Source organism: Carcharhinus amblyrhynchos, chromosome 4 (genome assembly GCF_965287045.1).
Source record: "Carcharhinus amblyrhynchos chromosome 4, sCarAmb.v2.hapA, whole genome shotgun sequence".
NCBI lineage: Eukaryota > Metazoa > Chordata > Chondrichthyes > Carcharhiniformes > Carcharhinidae > Carcharhinus > Carcharhinus amblyrhynchos.
Genome location: NC_137327.1, coordinates 129,370,673 through 129,393,097, shown reverse-complemented (window position 1 = coordinate 129,393,097; position 22,425 = coordinate 129,370,673). Strand labels below are relative to the sequence as shown.

The 22,425-nt window shown below is 39.7% G+C and overlaps 1 protein-coding gene across 1 annotated transcript; it reads left to right on the top strand.

Annotated features, from left to right (window-relative positions):
- Positions 1-258: 258 nt before the first annotated feature.
- nkap (NFKB activating protein) lies at positions 259-22,282 on the top strand. Its single transcript, XM_080187869.1, has 10 exons — positions 259-559; positions 2,462-2,875; positions 9,553-9,633; positions 11,684-11,751; positions 13,746-13,859; positions 15,628-15,670; positions 19,069-19,169; positions 19,430-19,508; positions 20,754-20,903; positions 22,011-22,282. The coding sequence occupies exons 2-10, from the start codon at positions 2,511-2,513 to the stop codon at positions 22,183-22,185; spliced, it is 1,176 nt and encodes a 391-aa protein (XP_080043995.1). The 5' UTR covers positions 259-559; positions 2,462-2,510; the 3' UTR covers positions 22,186-22,282.
- The last annotated feature ends 143 nt before the right edge of the window (positions 22,283-22,425 follow it).

Genomic DNA, 22,425 nt, shown 5'->3' with positions numbered 1-22,425 from the left:
AGACCACCACGCGGTTACTCGATGACGCAAAGGAGGGAGGAAGTCACCAGGAGGGCGGCCATGCTGTTGGTTGATGACGAAAATGGGCGCGGTCAATGGGAAGACGCCCATGCTATTACGTAATGACGCAATGAGATGAGGCCAACTGGAAGGCGAGCACGCTGCTACGTGATGACGTAAAGAGGCGGTACCAATGGGAGGGCGACCACGTTGTTACGTGATGACGAAAAGGGGCGGAACCAACGGGAACACATCCGGGTACCTTGCCGCTGACCTGTGACCCTGTAACTGCTTCCTGTGTGATTCTCAGTTGTTTTGGTCAGTTTGATCGAAGAGGTTTTTTTAAAATCTTCTTTTCTATAGTTTGGAAAATCAGACGTTGCTTTAAGCCAAGAAAAGGGAAATAACTCCAAGGGCATGCGGCAGTGACTGGGATTAAAGTGTTCGTTATTTTTGTCATTTGAACCCTGGGCAAATTGAGTGGAAGCAGCTTCGAGCTCAGAGCATCGCCTCAGAGCCTGTGGTTTACATGGAAACGTTTGCAGCATTCCTGCTCCTGGTAATTATTCACTTGGCGGTGCCAAAGCTAATATCAATTGAGGACATAAAATTAGAAACAAAATGCTGCGGGATCCTGAAGATCTGGTAGAAGCCGCAGAAAGTTCTGGAACAACTCAGCAGTGTGTGTGGAGAGAGAGTGTTAACGTTTCAGGTCAGTGACCTATCATCAGAACTGTTGTACTGCTGAAAGGTCGTTAACCTGAAAATGTTGACTTTTTTTCTCTCTCTCTCTCTCCCTGAGTACATTCTCTGCTGAGTTTTTCCAGCATTTTCTGTTTTAATATCTGATTCCCATATCCCCTGATTTTAGATTCTCTGATGTGGAGATGCCAACGTTGGACTGGGGTACACACAGTAAGAAGTCTCACAACACCAGGTTAAAGTCCAACAGGTTTATTTATAGCAAATGCCACTAGCTTTTGGAACTGGCTGTTCCTTCGTCGGGTGGGTGGGAGTTCTGATCACAGACAGGGCATATAAAGACACAAACTCAGTTTACATGAATAATGATTGAAATGTGAGTTTTTACAGCTAATCAAGTCTTAAAAGGTACCGACAATGTGAGTGGAGAGAGCATTAAGCACAAGTTAAAAAAGATGAGTATTGTTTCCAGACAGGAAAGTTAGTGAGATTTTGCAAGTCCAGACAAGTTGTGGGAGTTACAGATAGTGGTTGAGACCGTCCTTGTGTGCGGAACTTGACTATCAGTCTGCTCAGCAACTCTGTGCTGCCATGTGTCGTCCTGTCTGGAAACAGTACACACCTTGTTAACCTGTGTTCTCTCCACTCACATTGTTTGTACCTTTAAGATTTGATTAGCTGTAAAGACTCACATTCCAATCATTATTCATGTAAATTGAGTTTGTGTCTTTAAATGCCCTGTTGTGATCAGAACTCCCACCCACCTGACAAAGGAACAGCTAGTTCCGAAAGCTAATGGCATTTGCTACAAATAAACATGTTGGACTTTAACCTGATGTTGTGAGACTTCTTACTGTACTTTAGATTCTCTGCCAGAGGAATTTCTGAATAAGAATCACATCAGAATCAAAAAGTTAACTTTTTTTGTCCACTGATGCTGCCAAACAGGCTGAGTTTTTGTATCATTTGAAGGCAGAATCAACCATCCAATATACTGTTTCTGGTCACGCTTGTAAAGTGTGGTGGAGAGGAACCAGTACCTATGGAACTCCATGGTGTGGAGTTACCATGGAGGGGAGAAGACATATGAATGCTAAAACAAATCAGAGGTGTTGAAATGACCTTAATTAGAAAGCAAATAGCCTGATATTTGTTAAAGGGGAAGTAAGTTAAAAATGGACACCATCATGGTAAATCATTCAGTCAGAGATTCTTTACTTTGTTAATTTAGGAATCTTAACTAAGAAGACTGCATTATGAAATCAGTTAAACATAAAATATGGAGCAGATGCATTTGTGGTGACTTCAAACCAGGAAAACCCTTAAGTCCAGTAATACTAAAGAGTATACTAGGCAGGAATACGGGAAAATCAAACATTAGTTCTACTCTACAAGACTGGCAACTTGAGTGTTTCACTGTAAAATGTACTTGGTGAATGAGATTTTTCAGCAGATGTCAGTCATGCAAGCCACTCTTTGTCAACTAGTCAAAATAAATTTTTGCAGGAGACCCTTCAATGAAAATTATTTGAGTTAGCAAAGTTAACTTTAGCTTGTTATGCCTGACTTTTAAATGACTGCGTTAAATAGTTTATCGGGATTTTCCTGAGTTATCAAAACAAATATAAATAAAATAACACAATATATTTTTGTCTCTGTTTGTAAAATACCACATTTGTAATTTTTTAAACTAAAACAAAAATGAAACACTAACGTAGGTACATTTAAGATGTTTATAAAATATTATATTGTTTTATAGTAATATTGGAAAATAAATGAGCAACACTCTTTGAAGCTGATGGTCAGCAATGCCTCCAGTTCGTCGATCAAGAAGTGGCAGTCCAGACTCATCAGTCAGCCCTAAAAGAAGACGATGTAGCAGCAGCAACGACAGCAGAACTCAGAGTCCTCCAGAAAAATGTAACAAATATCATTCAATGCACCACAAATCTCCATCAATTGATAAAAAGCTAAGAAGATCCAGATCTAAGTCGAGAGAGAGATCCAGCATACAGAAGCATCAAAATGGTGTACACCACAGCCGTTCTAGGTCAAGATCCAGAGATCAAAATTCACGCTCGCACCACGGGCACTACAACAAGCTGCACATGGAACATTACGGAAAAGAACAAGAAGACCTGCTTCGACAGAGACACAACGCTTTTATTGCCAGGTTTGGCCCTAACATGTTAATCATTTGGTAGTATGTTACAGTTCACTGAGGAAGCCCGAATTGCCATGAAAACATGCACATGTGTGTTGTAGTCTGGAGCTAAGTGCTGGTTGAGTTCCTTCCATCACATGCTGACCAGGAATTTTGCTCATTCTTGCTGCCTGCCATTGGTGTGTGTTGGAAGGATTTGCAGGTGGATGCTCAACCTGTTGGCTGCATTCTTTGGCCATCAGGTTTAGGCAGAGACTTGAGCTCGGAACTTCTGGCTCAGAGACAAAAGAACTACCCACTACACTATCTGACATCTAAAATTGTTCAGAAACTTTCAAACTAATAAAAATAATCACCTTGCTCAAGCAAGTTATACTTTTCTATAACTCGAAAGATTACCCTTTCGAAGTCTGTTCTCAGCGATTTTTTTTTTGCTGCAAGTACAATGAAACGATGCTGGTGGGAAGAAGGGCAATGGATGCTTAAGTTTAAAAGGTGGATGCTTGTGCACAAATCTTTGGAGGTGGCAGGACAGATTAAAGCAATTAATAAAACATATGGGAACTGAGCTTTTTTAAATAGAGGCAGAGTACAAAAGCCAGGGAGTTGTTCTCACCTGATATGAAACAGTAGTTCAGCCTCAGCTTGGGTACTCTGCCATATTCTGGGCACCACACTTTAGGAAGGAGATGAAGTCATTGGAGGCGTACGGAAGAGATTTGCCAGATGGTTCCAATGATTTGAAAGGAGTTGCATTTATGTAGTGCTTTCCATGACCACCAGACGTCTGAAAGTGTTTTAAGTCATTTTATTTTGCATGTATCCACTATCATAATGGAGGAAGTGTTGCTGCCAATTTGGGTACAGCAGTGTGACAATGATCAGATAATCTGTTGATTGAGGGATAATTATCAGCCAGGGCACCATAAATAACTCCCCCGCTCTTCTTTGAAATAGTGGCGTGGGATCTTTTGCATCCACCCAAGCAGGCAGAAGGGGCCTCAGTTTAACATCTCATCTGCAAGATGGCACCTCCAACTGTGCAGTACTGCACTGGAGTGTCAGCCTGGATTTTTTTCCCCAGGCCCTGGAGTGGTATTTGAAAATGGAATCTTGCGGCTTGCCGGGTAGAGTGCTACCAACTGAGCAGCCATTGATGGCATCTAGATTGTGAATAAATACGAGAAGCTGATTTTGTTTTCCATGGAGGAGTGAAAGCTAATAGATTTTATGCAGATGTTTATAGTGAAGGGCATAGATAGAGTAAGTCAAGAGAAACTATTACTTGGGCTCAAGGTTCAATAACCAGAGGACACAAGTATGAGCTGATTGGCAAAAGAACGAGGGCAACATTTGGTTAGTAATTAATGAGTGGTTGGTGCATAAACTTCACTGCCCAATAGAGTTGTGAACACAGATTCAATAGTAACCTTCAGAAGAAAATCAGATAAGCATCTGAAACAAAAAAATTGCAGCGATATGGGAAAAGATTGGGGAAATGGGACACGCTAGGCTGCTCTTTGAAAGAGCTGAAGCAATTTGATGGGCTGAATGGTCTTCTATGTTGTCTTATTCTATGTTTGAAAATGCAGAAAGCTGATTTTGTATAATTGTAATATGTTCCAAGGGACCAATTAAATCTTCCCTCTTGTGTGTGTATATATTTCACTTCTAGGCAACTTAATAGAGGTTTATAAGATGATGAGAGGGATTGATAGAGTGGACGTGCAGAGACTATTTCCTCAGGTGGATGTAGCTGTTACTAGGGGGCGTAGCTATGAGGTTCATGGTAGAAGGTATAGGAGGGATGTCCGAGGTAGATTCTTTACTCAGAGAGTGGTTGGGGTGTGGAATAGACTGCCTGCTGTGATAGTGGAGTTGGAACTAGGAACTTTCAAGCGGTTATTGGATAGGCACGTGGAGCACTCCAGAATTATAGGGAGGGGATAGCTTGATCTTGGGTTTGGACATAGCTCAGCACAACATTGAGGGCTGAAGGGCCTGTGCTGTGCTGTAATGTTCTATGTTTCTATTGCATGGCTGCATGCACGAGGTATCTGAAACTCGCCAACTTGTTCTTGACCTGCATGATCTTTTGGGTTGCTGCACATCCACCTATCGTAGAGGGAATATTGATCTCCACATTTTTATCATTTGCATTGTCATGGTACACTCTCTCACTCTCACACACACACTCACACACGTTCATCATTGAAAAGTTTAGATAAATTTGTATAGAATAAATTTCTTGAATTAGAAACATCTTGTTAATGGGTGAAGCAGTCTAAAGGTTCTGCTGTTACCTATTGCTGCTGCTGAGAGTCCTAAATCAAGAGCAAAGACCTTTTATTACAGTACATCACAAAGCTACTCCAGTTCAGTCAGTTTCTATTCCTTGCACTAAACAATAATCTTGGATTGAATTGCTCTGTCTGAAGATTCTTGTTTTTTTGAATCCCCTCTGGGTTCTGTTTGTGCTGTGGAGATGCTGGTGTTGTACTGGGGTAAACACAGTAAGAAGTCTCACAACACCAGGTTAAAGTCCAACAGGTTTATTTGGTAGCAAACACCACTAGCTTTTGGAGCGCTGCTCCTTCGTCAGGTGAGTGGGGAGTTCTGATCACAGACAAGGCATATAAAGACGCACATTCAGTTAATAGAATACAGATTAGAATGCGAGACTTTACAGCTAATCAAGTCTAAAAGATGCAGACAATGTGAGTGGAGATAGTATTAAGCGTAGGTTAAACAGATGTATGTTGTCTCCAGACAGTGTATGGCACGCTGTCTAGAGACAATACACATCTCTTTAACCTATGCGTAATGCTATCTCCACTCACATTGTCTGCACCTTTAAATGTGAGTGGAGATAGCATTACGCGTAGGTTAAAGAGATGTGTATTGTCTCTAGACAGCATGCCATAAACTGTCTGGAGACAACATATATCTGTTTAACCTATGCTTAATACTATCTCCACTCACATTGTCTGCATCTTTTAGACTTGATTAGCTGTAAAGACTCGCATTCTAATCTGTATTCTATTAACTGAGTGTGTGTCTTTATATGCCTTGTCTGTGATCAGAACTCCCCACTCACCTGACGAAGCAGCAATGCTCCGAAAGCTAGTGGCGTTTGCTACCAAATAAACCTGTCGAGCCTGCTCTGCCATTCATCACATCATGGCTGATTTGTCCAAGTCAATAGCCAAATCCTGCTTTCTCCCCATAACCTTTGATCCCATTCACCCCAGGTGCTATATCTGGTAGCCTCTTGAATACATTCAATGTTTTGTCATCAACTACTTCCTGTGGTAATGAATTTCACAGGCTCACCACTCTTTGGGCGAAGAAATGTCTCCTCATCTCTGTCCTAAATGGTCTACACCGCATCCTCAGACTGTCACCCCGGTTCTGGACACACACAAACCATCGGGAACATCTTCCCTGCACCTACCTTGTCTAATCCTGTTCAAATGTTACAAGTCTCTGAGATTCCTTACTCATTTGTCTAAGCTCTAGCGAAAACAATTCTAACCTAGTCAATCTCTCGTCATACATCAGTCCCGCCATCCCCGGAATCAGCCTTGTAAACCTTCGCTGCACTCCCTTGAGACCAAGAATGTCCTTCCTCAGAAATGGAGACCAAAACTGCACACAATACTCTTGGATGTGGCCTTACGAAGGCTCTGTATAATTTCAACAACGCATCCCTGCTCCTGTACTCAAAACCTAGTGCCATGAAGGCTAACGTACCTTTTGTCGCCTTTACCTTTACGAGGTTGATATCTGGAATGAGCAGCTTGTCTTTATAAGGAAAGGTTTGACAGACTGGGCTTGTTTCCAAGGGAAGTAGGGGAGGGGGGTGGTTAGAAGAGTGAAGGCTGGCCTCATTAAAGTATTTGAGAGTCTGAATGATCGCAACACAGTGAATGTGGTAAGGGTGTTTCCTCTTGCAGATGAGTTCAGAACTAGGGGTCACTGTTTCAAAAATTAAGGGATGCCCTTTTAGGACAGAGATGAGCAAATTTTCCTCTTGAGGGTTTTATGATGTACGTTTTAATTCACTATGTCGGAATGGAATGAGGTGAGCTCCTGAAGTCAACTACTTACTCATTGCTTTGTCCGACAGAAAATGTTTTAAAAAGCTCTCCACGATAGAAGCCTTATGCTGATATAAGGATTAGCATTCATTGCCCAGCAGGAAAAAAAAAGGCTTAATTTGCAGTTCTCGAGTCAAAAGCCTACAAGAAAACTAGTGTTGCTTTGTGGCCTCAGATAGCATTGGAGGTGCAGGTTGTTAAATATTTTTAAGGCAGAGGTAGGTAGATTTTTGTTATGAATCAAAGGTTATCGGGGTAAATGGAAATGTGGAATTTGAAATGCAAACAAATCAGCCATGATTTTATGAAATGGCAGAACAGGCCCAAAGGGCTGAATGATCTACTTTTGCACTTCTTCTGTATGCTTGTAAGACTCAATAGTCTAAGCCCACTTCCATTGTATTCTTTGGATATTTTGTTTCTTGGGTAGCCTCGTCTGAAGTTGCATCTTGATACTTTGTCCTATTTCTTTGTTACTTTATCTTCAACTTCAGGGTAACCCATTGCCTGCACTATTAAGTTTCCAGGAATTCTGATTATACTTGTATGTGAGATTTAAATTTCAAACTCCAAAGCAACACTGTAGTTTTCTTGTAGGCTTTTGACTCGAGAACTGCAAATTAAACTTTTTTTTGTGCTAATCAGCATAAGGCTTCTATCGTGGAGAGCTTTTTAAAACATTTTCTGTACAACAAAGCAATGAGTAAGTAGTTGGCTTCAGGAGCTCACCTTATCCCATTCTGACATAGTGAATTAAAATGTAATCACTGAATTCCAAAAACAAAAACAAGAACCGGTACATTGTGTGTATTTGCTGAACAGTTAGTGTCTGCTGATTAATGCAAATCTTAAATTTGTTGTAGTGATTTTTGTTGCTTTTGTTTCTTAGTTCTCAGGCATGCTGCTTCTGGTTTTTGTGTAGTCAGCATTCTGCTCTGTCTTGCAATCCTGCTTCTTGTAAAATCTCTCTTATTTGCTATGATAAACATTGGAATAGGTGTCCTCTGAGCCTCTCAGTCTTTCTCATTAACAGCTTTGCACAGCGTGCTAGACATGACTGGTTAAAACGAAGCAGCTAAAATGATCTAAACAGATTATTAGAGATATGATGGGGAACATCTAATACAATATACTTATGAACATGTACAGTTGAATATGATGCATTGCTCATCTTTTTGATTACCCAATACACTGGTACTAAGGCAAGTTATATGAGGCAAATTCCTTGCACCAATAGACTGTGTGGAAAATGCTCTTCCCATGTCCTTTGAACCCTGCAATAGTTGAGAAGTTTCCAAGTTTATCTTGTGAAGAAAAGTGTTTTGCAGCACTGGGATGAACTGTGCAGCTGTAGGAAAGGAGTGAGTGACTTTTTCTTGGCACCGACCAATTTGCTTTTGTTTAACTTTTAGTGTGCCTGAGCTCGGACTTGGGAAAATTATTCAGCATTCCTAAATCTAATCGCCGTCCATTGTCTGAACTTTGGGTGGGAACAGAATTGAATCACAGAATGGTTACTGCAGCAGAAGGAGACTGTTCTGTCTATTTGTCTATGCTGTCCTCTAAAGGAACAATTCATCTACTACCACCCCCCTGCCATTTTCCCTGTATTCTTTTCAGATAATGATCCAGTTGACCCTCCTGGAGTTATGTGCTGTAAAGTAGGAACGGAACGACACCCAACAGTGTTTACCATTCCTCAGAAGACTTGTGTCATCTCTTTTTGTTCTTACTACCAAAATGAATCACTTCACACTTCTTTGCATTAAATTTCATTTGCTACTTATCTGCCCATTCCACCAAGCTGTGTATGCCCTTTTGAAGTTCTTTGAAGACCCCCTCTCATGGTACACAGTACTTCCAAGTTTTGTATCATCTGCAAATTTTAATATTGTGCCCCGTACACCAAAGCCTAGATCATTAATATATGTCAATAAGAGAAGTCTGTTTAGCTGAATTGGCTGGACAGCTGGTCTGTAATGCAGAGTGACACACACAGCGTGGGTTCAATTCCTGTACTGGCTGAGGTTATCTATAAGGCCCCGCCTTCTCAACCTTGTCCCCTCGCCTGAAGTGTAATCCTCAGGTTAAATCAGCACCAGTCAGCTCTCCCCTTTGAGCTTATGGTCATCTGGGAATGTGGTGACTTCACCTTTTAACTATCAGTAAGAGCAGGAGAAAGTTATGGCCAGTTCTCAATTTCCACTCTCACTTCCCTTAGTAACCTTGGATGCATCTCATCTGGTCCAGGTGCCTTATCAACTTCTAAGAACAAAGTACACTACCTTCTCGTTATCAATTTTAAACTTTTCAAACTTCTGAACTACCGGTTCTTTCAGCATGACCTGGTTTCATTGTGACGCTCCCAAATTAGAATAGCTTATTGAAATTCCACCACATGTAATGACCACAGATGAGGTATTGAGATACTTGGTGCCTTCATTATAGGATGAAACAAGTAGGGGTGGAGAAAGCAAATAGCATTTTTAAAAAGTGAATTTAAGCCTTCAATTGTTTCCAGTAAATGTTGAAATGATAACATATGTCAGTTGACAAATAGTGACTGTTTTGTGCAATTACTTGCAGGCGGCTAAAGGAAAGAGAGCGAATTGGAGAACTTGGAGCACCTGAAGTGTGGGGGCTGTCTCCAAAGGTCCCAGAACCAGAGTAAGTGCCCTTTCCGCTATCACAGGATTCAATTGCAGTTGTTTTTATTTGCAGGTTGACTAACTAATTTTCTCATTCTCAGTTTGTATTATCTATGTTGAAGTTGATTAATTATATTTAACTATTTGGGTTTTATTGAAACTTGACCTGAAGTCAAAACTCTGATGAAAGGCCATCCAGACTCGAAATATTAGCTTTATTCCCTGTCCACAGATGCTGTCAGACCTGCTGAGATTTTCCAGCATTTTCTGTTTTTGTGTCTCAAATCATTTATTGGCTCAAAAGTAATAAAATAATTCCAAGAAAATTGCTTGAAAAAATATTCCCACGATGTTCTTTAATTGTTTTTTTGATGAAGTAACAAAGAAGATTGATGAGGGTAGTGCAGTGGATATTATCTGTGTGAATTTCAGTAAGACAAAGTTCCACATGACATATTGGTCAGAAAAGTAAGATCTCATGGTATACAAGAGAAGATAGCTGGATCCAAAATTTGCCCAGTGACAGAGAATAAACAATAATGATTGATGTTCTTGCGAATGAGAAACAGTTTCCAATGGTGTTCTACAGGGCTCACTCAGTGTTGGGGCAATTGCTGTTTGTTATTTTCTTAATAATTTAGACATAAATGTGGATGGCATGATTTTGAAATTTGCAGAAGACGTTAAAAAAAAAGGCCGTATAGCTGATACTGATGAGGATAGCTGTAAATCCAGAATGATATGAATGATTTGATTAAGTATTTACATGCCTAAACAAGTGCTCTGTTCTGAGCTCTGCAATGGCAAGCACTCAGTAGGAGGGCATTGGAAACACTAGAAGGATGCTCTAAGTGCAATATCCCCACCAACCCATGGGAATCGCTTGCCCTAGAACACTGGAGAAGAAGCATTCGCAATGGCACCAACCACTTTGAGCGTCACCAAGTGGAGCATGGAAAAGCATGTGCAGAACCTAGAGTCCCACCCACCCACCTCATCAAGTACCAACCTGGTCTACCTGTAGTAGAGTCCAGGATTGGACTTTTCAACAACAGCAGAATCTACTTCCCAGAGTGGAAGCTTGTCATCTTCAACCCTGAGGGATTGCCAAAGATAGGAGGTTGAGTGGGCAGAGAAGTGGAAAATGGTATTCAATCCAGACAAGTAAGAAACAATGCATCTGGGAAGCGGAAACTAAGCAAGGGAAAACTCAATAAATGGGAAGATATTGAGATGAGTTGGGGAAGTAAGAAATCTTGGGGTACATGTCCACAGTTCTTGAAGCTGCAGGGCAGGTGGACAAGATGTTCAAGAAAGTATGTAGAATGCTTTCCTTTATTGGACAAATTATTGAATATAAAAATAAGGATGTAATGATGGAACTGTATAAAACACTGATTAGATCACAGCTGGAATGTTGTGTACAGTTCTGGTCACCATATTACGGGCAGGCCATAAATGCCCTGGAGAGAGTGAAGAGAAGATTTACAAGAATGTTGCCAGACTTGAAAATTGTAGCTATGAGGAAAGATTGCATAGACGAGAGTTGTTCTCCTTAGAACAGAGTAGGCTAAGAGATGACCGAGCTGAGAGGACAATTACCGAGGAGCGTAGATTTAAAGTGATTGGTAGAAGGATTAGAGGGGACATGAAGAAAACCTTTACCATTCAAAGGATGGTGAGTGTCTGGGAATCATTGCCAAAATTGGTGGTTGAGGCTGAAATGTTTAACTCCTTTAAAATGGATCTGCGGCTGAAGTGATGCAGTTTGCAAGGCCATGGACTGAATGCTAGGAAATGGGATTAAAATGAGTGTTTTCTCTTTTTTCCCCTTATTTGGCCAGCATAGTCACGATGGGTTGAGTGGCCTCTTTCTGCATTGTAACTTTTCTATGGTTCTAGTTGCATGCCACATGCACCTTATTTCTGCATTTAAATCTTTAAGAGTGGAACTAATTGAAAAATTCCAATAAACTTATGATTCAATTCAAATGCATTTCAGTGTCAACAGAGAACAAAAATTAGATGTCTCTTTTAACAAAGTGTAATTTTGGTTTCTTGTTTGTTAGTTCCGATGAGCATACTCCAGTTGAGGGTGAGCAAGCCCAGAGTAGCAGTTCTGATTCCAGTGCAGAAGGTAATTTTTTTTTTAATGAATAAGCACGTTTTAATGAAATCCATAATGCGCTCGCATGATGAATATTGGAAATTGATAGGTAACTGAGACTTGCACATTTTGCATTGCAAACAGATTGAATGTTTCATAAACTGTCAGCTGGCAAAATGCATCTAGGCAAAAGGTAATTTTCAAAAAACTCAAGTCAAAATTGCAAGAGGTAGGTTTCATTCTTAATGATAGATCCCTGCTTCTTTTAATGTTTGACAAGTGCATCAATCTGTTTTTTATTAAAAGTCGATTGTTGTATTTTGCATACTGATTTGATCACAGTAAACCTTTGGTGCGAGAAAGCATTTCAGCTTTTCAACTCTGCAAACACCAAAAGCTTTTTTAAATGAGCAAGTGATCTGCCTTACTATGAATGGTTAATCATAGATTTCTGATTCTTACTGATGTCTTGATTCGCATCACTCACCATTCCCCAGATGAGCTACTGCAGGGCCAATGTTACTATCTGCTTGTAGGTTCATGCTATCACTACGACACTAACTTATACTTTATATAGCATCTTTAATGTAATGAACCATGTCTAGGCACAATGCAGCAGCAAATTAAGATGAATCAGATAAGATATTAGATCAGATAACCAAAAGCTTGGTCAAATGGTAGGTTTTAAGGAGTGTCAAAGGAGGAAAGTGAGGCAGCGGAAGGCACAGCCACCCATGGTGGAACAATTATAATTGGGAACGCAGAAGAGGCTAGTGTTATAGGTGAGTTGTGGGGTTAAAGCAAATTACAAAGATAGGGACCAAGGGCTATGGAGGGATTTGAAAACATGAATGAAATGAATTTGTATTTTTATTTATTCATGTTGTGTAGCAACACTTCATGAGGACATCTATCAGAAACCCAAATCTAAGTTTATTTTTAAATTTATTTATTAGTCACAAGTAGGCTGACATTCACACTGCAATGAGGTTACTGTGAAAATCCCCTAGTCACCACACTCCAGCACCTGTTCGGGTACACTGAGGGAGAATTTAGCATGGCCATTGCATCCTAACCAGCACGTCTTTGGACTGTAGGAGGAAGCCAGAGCGACCCGACGAAACCCACGCAGGCACAGGGAGAACGTGCAGACTCGCACAGACAGTGACCCAGGCCAGGAATCAAACCCAGGACCCAGGTGCTGTGAAGCAGCAGTGCCAATCATTGTGCTAGAAAATTGGGAACTTATTTTTATGATGTCACATATTGTACACAAGTGTTCTGGATACTCTATTGAGATGCAGAAAATATCATCTTGTGGCTAAATTGGTTAAAATGAATTATGCATAAACTTGATCAATTTTACGATATTAAAGTTGTATTTTTTTAAATAAGATCTTTCCAAACTAGGCTTTTTTAAAAAAAAAGTGTACCCCAGGTTTAAATGTATGAAAGTTGTTTTAAGGTTATTGTTGAAGTTGGTTTCTCTCAAATGGTTTGTCAAATCTGGTTTCTCCATCAAGTCCAGCCACCACCTCCCTCCCACAAAAAAAAGGTGACCCCCTGCTGGGATACAGGTCTCTGGCCACAAGCATACTTCAGTACACAGCCCATGTGACCATTATGTGTAAGCCTTAACGGTGTATGTCAGCTACTTAATTACTGGGGCACGCAGCCTAGATAAATTTCCATCGGTACAATGCTGCCATGAATCCAGAAACGACATTCTGCCTACTACACAATTGAGCACTGTGGTGGCGCCTGAATTTCAGTGCTCATATGGTGTCTGGTAAATATGTCCCAATGATGGACTAATTGAATCAAACAGCATGGTCTTTCAGTTGTTTGTGACCCAGGCGGAGGGAGTACAGACAGCATTCGACCAGCCCGCAGTCCTTGAGTGCTCTGATATCAAGTAATTGGGAGTAAGAAACTTGCAGATTTGTCCAACAAAGCAGAATCATCATTTAGCTCAAATAAATAAAGAATGAATAGTGTAACACCCCATGATGTTTTTTATATAGAGGGGAAGAAGAAGAAAAAGAAAAAAAGGAAAAAGAATAAAAAGAAGAAATCAAAGAAGAAAAGGCATAAGCATTCGGAAGAAAGTGAATCAGACTCTGAAAGTGACTTGAGTGGTAAGATATTGCCACAACCAATATGTAACACCGTTAACACAGTAAAATGTCCCACAGCATTTAACAGGACCATTATAAGAACAAAATGTAACACAGAGTCACATAAGGGGATAGTGGGTCAGTTGGCTTGTATAAGGAGTATCTTAAAGAAGGACAGCGAGGTAGAGAAGCAGAGAGCTTTATGGGAGGAATTCCAGAGATTAGGAGCTAGGCAACTGAAGGTCGGCCCACCAATAGTGGAGCAACTAAAATCAAGGATGCTTAAGATGCCAGAATTAGAGGATATCTTGGAAGATTATGGAGCTGGAGGAGATTACAGAGACAGAGATTACAGCAAAAAAAATTACAGAGATATGCAAGTACCGAAAGGAACAAGAAGTGCTCTACTGTATCATCTAAGTCTTCAGATTTCTCATCATTTCCTTTCACAGAATCACAGAACCTCTGCACTGCAGAAGGAGAGCATTTGGCTCATCAGGTCTGGCTGCACTGGCTCATTGAAAGAGCATTCTACCTAGTCTTATTCCCTTGACTTATCCTGGTAACCTTGCACATACTTTATTTTCAGTTAGCAATCCAGTTCCCCTCTGAATATCTCAACTGAACCTGTCTCTACCACCTTCTCAGGAAGTTCATTCCAGACTTCAACCGCCCTCTTGGTAAAAAAAATTTTTCCTCACTTCATTTTTCCTTTTACCCATTATTTTGAATCTGTGCCCTCCAGTTCTTGATATATTCTTCTTGTACTTTTGAGAGAGAATGGTTTCTCACTGTTTACCCTTTCCCGCCTTCTTTTCTCCAAGAAAAACTGACCCAACCACTGCAAACTCTCCTCGTAACTGCCATTGTTTATCCCTGGAATCACTTTTGTGAATCTCCTCTGTATTCAATCCAGTGCCTTTCAAAGCACTTTACAATAGTGACAATTTTAAAGTGTGTTATTGTACATGAAGCACTTCAGGACATCCTGGGGATGTGACCAGAACTCGTAAAAATTGATTCTTTTAACTACAGCAGTGCAGGGGAGCTGGTGGTGCAGGACCCAGAGTAATGCTCAGGGGGCCTGGGTTCAAATCCCATGGCAGATAGTGAAATTTGAATTGAACAAAAAAAAACATGTAATTAAAAGTCTACTGTTGACCATGAAACCATTGTTAATTGTTGTAAAAACCCATTTGGTTCACTAATTAGGGAAGGAAATCTGCCATCCTTGACTGGTGTGGCCCACATGTGACTCCAGAACCACAACAATGTGGTTGACTTTTAAATGCTCTCTTGGATGGGCAACAAACCCACATCCCATGGAAGAATACAAATAAATAAATATTCAATTGAGTTCATAACAGATATTATTTTAAATTGTAGTTTTGTGCTAGCTGGTGCAGGATTATCAAAAAAGCAATAGAAAGTAAAGAATTATGAATAAAGAAAATGGTAAAATACTCCAGAAATTTGGCATCAGAAAGCTGATTTTACTAACTTAGACTTTCATCTCCCTTTTCACGTAGCATTGGTGACCATAGTGATATGATCCTCTTCTACGTGACAGCTAAGCATCAAGCAGCTTGGCAACTTATTCATGGGCCTAAGCAATGTTTTATTTAACTTGCTTGTCAAATAAAAAGAGAACTGTCTTTATGCTGTTGTAATAGAGGTGAATTACCATTTCGTGATGTTAAACCCGGTATCTGTAGATTGTAATCTATAAACTTTCATGAGCAATTATATTAATTTTGTACTGAATCTAGTTCTTATGGTAATTTTTCAGATCACGAGAAAAAGAAAAAGAAGAGAAAGAAATCCCACAAAAAGTAATACATTTGTTTTCGTGTCTCAATGTTTAAAGTTTATTTATCAGTGTCACAAGGAGGCTTACGTTAACACCACAGTGAAGTTACAGTGAAAATTCCCTGGTCGCCACACTCTGGCGTCCATCCGGGCACACTGAGAGAGAATTTAGCGTGGCAAATAAAAATTCTTCAAATGCCCATCCCAAGCCATTTCATTCTTCCTATGCCATACTCATCCCATTATTTGCTTAACCTGACATAAGTTAACCAGTTTGGTACTTTCCTTACTATAGGTTTATAATATTCACATCTTTCTTCTGCTTTTGTACAGTCTGAGGTAAAATAACATTGCAGTTTTAAAAATTATTTGAGTAGGAAGCTTGAAAATGAGTTTATTTATTAGAGTAAGAAATTGCTATTAATGTGTAGACTGGAACAAAGTTTATAACTCTTTTAAGCCCCAGTAGCAGATTTTTGGGTGATCAACAGATTGAGAATTTCTTTAAACAAGAACCTCCGTTATACAATGGTTTTCATTAATTGGTAGTAAAATAACCAGACAAAGTAGACTGATCAGCAGTGCAAGTGATTAGATATATTTGTCTTGCTTCCTTAAAAGACGGAGGCTATAGGGAGACCTGATAGAGATCTACAAAATAATGAGAGGCATAGACAAGGTGGATAGTCAGAGTCTTTTTCTCAGGGTGGAAGTGTCGATTACAAGGGGACACAGGTTTGAGATGAGAGGGGGAAATTTTAAGGGAAAAATTCCTTCCCTCTATCCATTTCTAATTTCTTTCCTCCTTTGGATTCTTTCCCTATGTCGTGCACTAATTCCCAACCGGGACCTTGCTATTCTAGGCCACTTTTCATTTCTATTTGTGGACAGTGAAAGTGATGCATGTTTTCTTTCCTCCATGGAGCCTGGCAGAAATTCATACTTGCTATTAAATTGAATTATCATTTTACTTGCTTATTACACAAGTATTCTCTTAGTGATCATTTTTAGATCATTAGTTAGAAGTTACTGTATCCAACAGCTGTGGTACCTGGAAATGACTTAAATTGTATAAAATGGTGAAATGGCATTCATGAGAGGAATCCCACTACTAGGCCTATTGTGTGCTCTCCATAGAGTCAGAGTTTTGTAGCACAGAAAGTGGCACTTCAGCCCATCATTTATGTGCCAGCATCAAACACCTATCTTTTCTAATACAATTTTTCAGCATTTGGTCCAGAGCCTTGTATGCCAAAGCATTTCTAGCGCTCGTCTAAATGGTTCTTAAATGTTGTAAGGGGTCCCACCTCTACCACCCTGTCAGACAGAAAGTTCTAGATTCCCTCCATGCCTGGGTGAAAAAGGTTTTCCTCAAATCCCCTCTAAATCTCCTGCTCTGTACCTTAAATCTATCCCCCTGGTTATTGACCCCTCTACTAAGGGGAGAAGTTTCTTCCTATCTGTGTCCCACATGATTTTGTGGGAACCTGAATCAGGTTCCCCCTCAATCTTCTCTGTTCTAAGGAAAGCAATCCAAGCCTAACCAGCCTCTCTTATAAGCTGAAATGCTCCAACCCAGGCAATGTCCCGGTGAATCTCCCCTGTGCCCTCGAGTGCAGTTAGACCTTCCTATGGTGACCAGAACGGTATGCACTTTCAGCTGTGACGTAACAAGTATTTCAAAAAGTTCCTTCCTGCTCTCATGTTCTATACGTCGGTTAATATAAGCACCTACCCTATACGCTTTCTTAGCCATTGTTAGGGAACCAGATCAAAAACCCCAAGGCATACTATGAAGCCAAACTAGATCCTAGCAATTGTCTATTTTGGCATTGGTGTGAAGATAAGATGTTTCACTCCTGCTGCAATCCTACGAACAAACTAGGAACTTTTATCAAAACAAACTTTGTTTAACAGCACAGTTTAACTATAACAATTAATTTAACCTGTAACAATTGAACAATATTTAAATATGACCTGATACAAGTCTCAACTGCTAACCTCTCGCTTTGCATTCTAATTCAAACAATATTACTTAAAGTCCCTTTTTAAAATTTGTTAGAAAAACACAGGCATATGATGTGACTAAGGTTATCAGGCTTTGGAGGTTTCAGAAAGCCTTTGGAGAAAGAGATAGAGGCACCCTGTTCTCCTCAGGTAGCAACTAGTTGTATTTTAAAATGAAACTGAAACAGAACTTCTTCCCATGGGAACCTAAGTAAACACAAATGCATACACTCTGCTTAAAACAAACACTCCATGCCTAAAATTAGTACTTACTTTGTTCCCCCAGCCATTAATTTAAAGGTTTCCCTAGACAAATCAGCACCTTGCAAAACAGATGAATTCTAAATATACCACTTACAAGAAACACAATTTAAATATATTTCTTAAAGGCACAATATCATCACACCATCTTATCTAATTGTCCTGTTGCCTTTAGGATCTATGGACATGCACCTCAAGGTTCCTGTGATCCTCTGTACTGCCGAGCGTCCTACCATGCATTGTGTAATCCCTTGTCTTGTTCGACGTTCCTTCATACCTCACACTTTTCTATTTGCTACTGTTCTGCCCATCTGATCAGCCCATCTATATCACCCTGTAATCTAAGACTTTCCTTCCACTTATTTACTACGCCACCAATTTTCATGTCATTTTCAAACTTAGTGATCCTATCTCCTATTTTCATGTCTAGATCATTAATATACATCACAAACAGCAAGGGATCCAGCACCAATTCCTGTGGACACAGACTTCCAGTCACAAAAACAACCTTCGACCATCACTGTCTGCCTCCTGCCACTGAACCAATTTTGTATCCAATTTGCCAAATTGTCCCGGATTCCATGAGCTCCTACCTTCCTGACGAGTCCCTCACATAGGACCTTGATAAAAGCCTTACTAAAGTCCATGTAGACTACACAAATTACACTGTCCTCATTTACACATCAAATCAGCTCTATGAAAAATTCAATCAAGCTTGTTATCTCACCCGACAAACTCATTCTGACTATTCTAGATTAATTCTTGCCTCTCTGAGTGGAGATTAATTTTGTCCTTCAGAATATTTTCCAGTAATTTCCCTGCCACTGATGTAAATTCACTGGCCTGTAATCACCTGGTGGATGCCTACTTTGCTTCTTGATAATGGTATCACATTAGCTGTCCTTCAGTCCTCTGACACCTCTTCTGTGGCCAGAGAGGATAACCAATGTGTGCAAAAGTGAAAGCAATGCTACAGATTCAGAGGTTTAATATTTCAGCAGATGTGTATCCTTTACCAGATACAGATTATGCTATGTGCTCCACCTCTACCCTACACTATCCAAAATCTTTTGAGCTTTAAGAATTGTAACTTGGGGAGAGACAACCAAGTGCTATTTAAAGTAAGTTAAACCCAGAGCTTTTTTTTTAATAGGAAGAAGCCTAAGAAAGTGAAAAAGAACAAGAAGAAGGTATCTGAATCTAGCAGTGGAGAGTCTGAAGAAGAAAATGCAAATATCTGGGTAGAAAAAACATGTAAGTTTTTGGTTAGACCAGACAGGTACTGAACAAGCCTTTCATGTTCCTCTGGTTAATTGTCATTTTCATTTTCTCTTGAATTAGATTCGATTATACCTTTTCTATTTATTTAAATAAATATGGAGCTTTGAAAAATTAACTGTAACTTCTAACTGTGATGCACTTGGCGTTTAAATGCAGCTAAATTAATAGCTTTCACGTAACTGAAAAGAACACACACTTCTCACAAAATTAATAATTTTATTTTCCTTGTGAAGGTGCACAAGATGGAGAGGTAATGGTTGGACCTGAACCTCCCACGCAACAGTCTGCACAAGATGATGACAAACCTTTGAAGTAAGCGACCTTTTTCTTCTTTTGAGTAAACTTGAAGCAAACGTGAAGCAATTAAATGATACAGCTTTTCAAATTCTTACAATGAATGGATTATTTATCAAGATTCAGCTTAAAATATTAGCTGTGTGCCCTTTGTATCAAATTTTGCTCTCATTTCCACTTTCGAGATGGGCTTTTAGGGCTAAACCTTAGGTGTACTTTTATCTGTCAGCCTAGTGTATAATACCGTAGTCAAACACACATGTAAAGCTCTATTATATGGACTTGTATGTCAATTTAAAACAAAGTATTAATGGTTAATTTCCTAATTCTTTGAATTTAAATAATGGGCCGAATCTTCTCAGAAGTATTAGTCACTGTCGGGTTACTACGTGGTTCCTATTTTCCTACCGAATGCTAAAGCTCTGTATTTTTGATCTGGATTTCTGAACTATGTCTCTTCAGAAAAGTGGATTGTCTGTTTCTGGAATCCTTCCTCACAGTACAGGATTGTCTGGATGGTGGGAGGGTGGCAGAGTCTGAGCTGTGGCCCCCTTTTAAGGCACTGATTGCCATATTTTGTTAAGTTTTCTTTTATGAGCATACTGAAAAGCTTTGTGACATTTAAATAACTTTTCAGTCTGTTAAGTCCTGTGGAATGTTTTCTCCTGGCGAAATGTTTTAAGTGGACTATTCCAGTATACTCCTAACTGTCAGGCAAGTTCCATGGCTCCACAAAGAGCAAAGTTCTAACTTCAGACCCTCCATTTCTGAATAAGTCAGCAGCATGTTGAATGTTTCAGCTATGCACCAAGCAGCATTCAGTGAGCTATCAGAAAGTAACTTCCATCACATAAATATAACCAGTTGATTCAGTTGGTGGTTAACTAATTGAAATTTACTTTTGAGTAATGCTTAAATCCTTTGATTAGACAACTAGTGAATCAATTTCACATCTCCAATACCTGAAGTTGATAGATTTTTTTAATTGGGCATGGATATTGAGGCCTGTTTTGCCAAAGTGGATGGATGGAATTGAGGTCAGCCATTGAGTGCCAGAACAGCCACAAGGGACCAAGTGACCTTCTCTTGTTCCTGTTTCTCTGTAATGAGTAGATACATATGCCGTTCTTTATGAAATCTTTCTACAAATCTTATGTTTTCAAGATGTCTATGAAAAGTTAGGAATTTCCAGCTGAAAGTGGTTGTGTGGCATGTTGAATATCTGTTTTGTCAAATTTTACCATATTGCTCTCTGTCTTCTAGTTACGGACATGCTCTGCTTCCTGGTGAAGGTGCTGCCATGGCTGAGTATGTGAAAGCTGGAAAGCGTATTCCACGAAGAGGTGAAATCGGTCTGACAAGTGACCAGATTGCTGCCTTCGAACAATCTGGCTATGTAATGAGTGGTAGCAGGTACGAATAAGATCCCTCAGAGCAGCGAAGGATAATGTTTTAAATCTATAAATATAGTGAAGGGAGGGGGAAAAAATGATATCTGATGCACAGATACCATTGCCCTACATTGGGTATGCCTGGTGGGAATCAGTTGCTGAGTATTAAAATTTTGGTGCTAAATTCTCAAAGAGCTGGAGACACAAGGCCATAACTTCCTCAAGAGAGCAATCAGCAGCAGATCACCACTTTGTATCACTTATCTGCACTAAAATTCTGAAGTGTATGTCTGGCCTGACCTTTCTGATTTGAGGCCCAGTGAGATCTGGGCAGCGCAGCGCAAATCCAACTCCAGCATCAAAGTCCAAAAGAAGTGGAACAAAGGAGGACAGGCTCCCTTTTTTATGACATAAGCTGCAATAAAGTGGGTGGGTTTAAAGGTCCCATTGAGAATAACAGGCCAGGGATAAGGTGAGTGGCAAGGGGAGGGGGTCCCAAATCTGATGCCGAGAGCCAGGAACTTACAGGTCATGAAATCTGTGAAAGAGGGCATGTTTTATGATCTGATTTGCTGTGCAAATTCTTCTGCAACTTGGGGTGCTTTTAAATGAACTGCAGAGTAGTCAAGATAACAAATGAAAACCAGTAACTATGCTGGTTAAGGTTGTGAGTAATTAAGCCAAACCAATCAGAAAGATCACACACTGATTCCTCAGTCCCTAACTAGGACAGTGGTATAGAGCGTTTTAGTTAAGCTAAGCACTTCTGCTTTGGCACAGAAATTCATTGCAAAACTTTGTTCCTAAATGTAATTCAGACATTCAGGTAAGACTTTGAAATAATTGGTCAATTTGTAAAACCCTGTGTTACAAATATAATGTTTAAAGTATCAGAGGAAAGTCTGAAGCATAAAGATAAATATCACTCAGAATGCAAAGATTTGAAAATATAAGAAAATTACTATATCACAAAATCTTTCTAAAACACTATAGTTTTAAGCTGCATCGAGATATGGTTGAATTTTTCAGGATGGTGATTTTAAAAATTCCTGTTAGCACACAAATGATCTTGATTTGTTGATATTTTTAACGTCTGATTTGTGAGTTTGAATATTTATTTTGTGTGCAGACACCGACGCATGGAGGCTGTGCGTCTCCGGAAAGAGAACCAGATTTACAGTGCAGATGAAAAGAGGGCTTTGGCTTCATTTAACAAGGAGGAGCGACTAAAGAGGGAGAACAAGATCCTGTCTGGCTTTAGGGAGATGGTACACAGAAAAACTAAAGGGAAAGAAGAAAAATAGAGACTTTTTTTAAAACAGCCTCTGTAGTATTGTGTTTTTTTTAAAAAAAGCAATTGGTTAAATGAACAAGAGGCCACTCAGCATCTGAAAAAGGAGAGATTGTTTCTGGTGGGTAATTATAATAATATATTTCCTTTCGGAAGGTAAATTACCTGCTTTGTATTCCTTCCCAGTTCTGTTGTTTATTTCCATTTGCAGATTTTATAATTTTTCTTCTTAAAATCTTAGTGTATAACTGAG

Bases quoted from the DNA above. Each gene is read 5' to 3' on its own strand.
- nkap (XM_080187869.1), top strand. From the start codon at position 2,511: ATGCCTCCAGTTCGTCGATCAAGAAGTGGCAGTCCAGACTCATCAGTC. The intron at 15,671-19,068 runs GTAATACATTTG...TTTTTTTAATAG, and splicing joins AGAAAGAAATCCCACAAAAA to GAAGAAGCCTAAGAAAGTGA. The intron at 20,904-22,010 runs GTACGAATAAGA...TTTTGTGTGCAG, and splicing joins TATGTAATGAGTGGTAGCAG to ACACCGACGCATGGAGGCTG.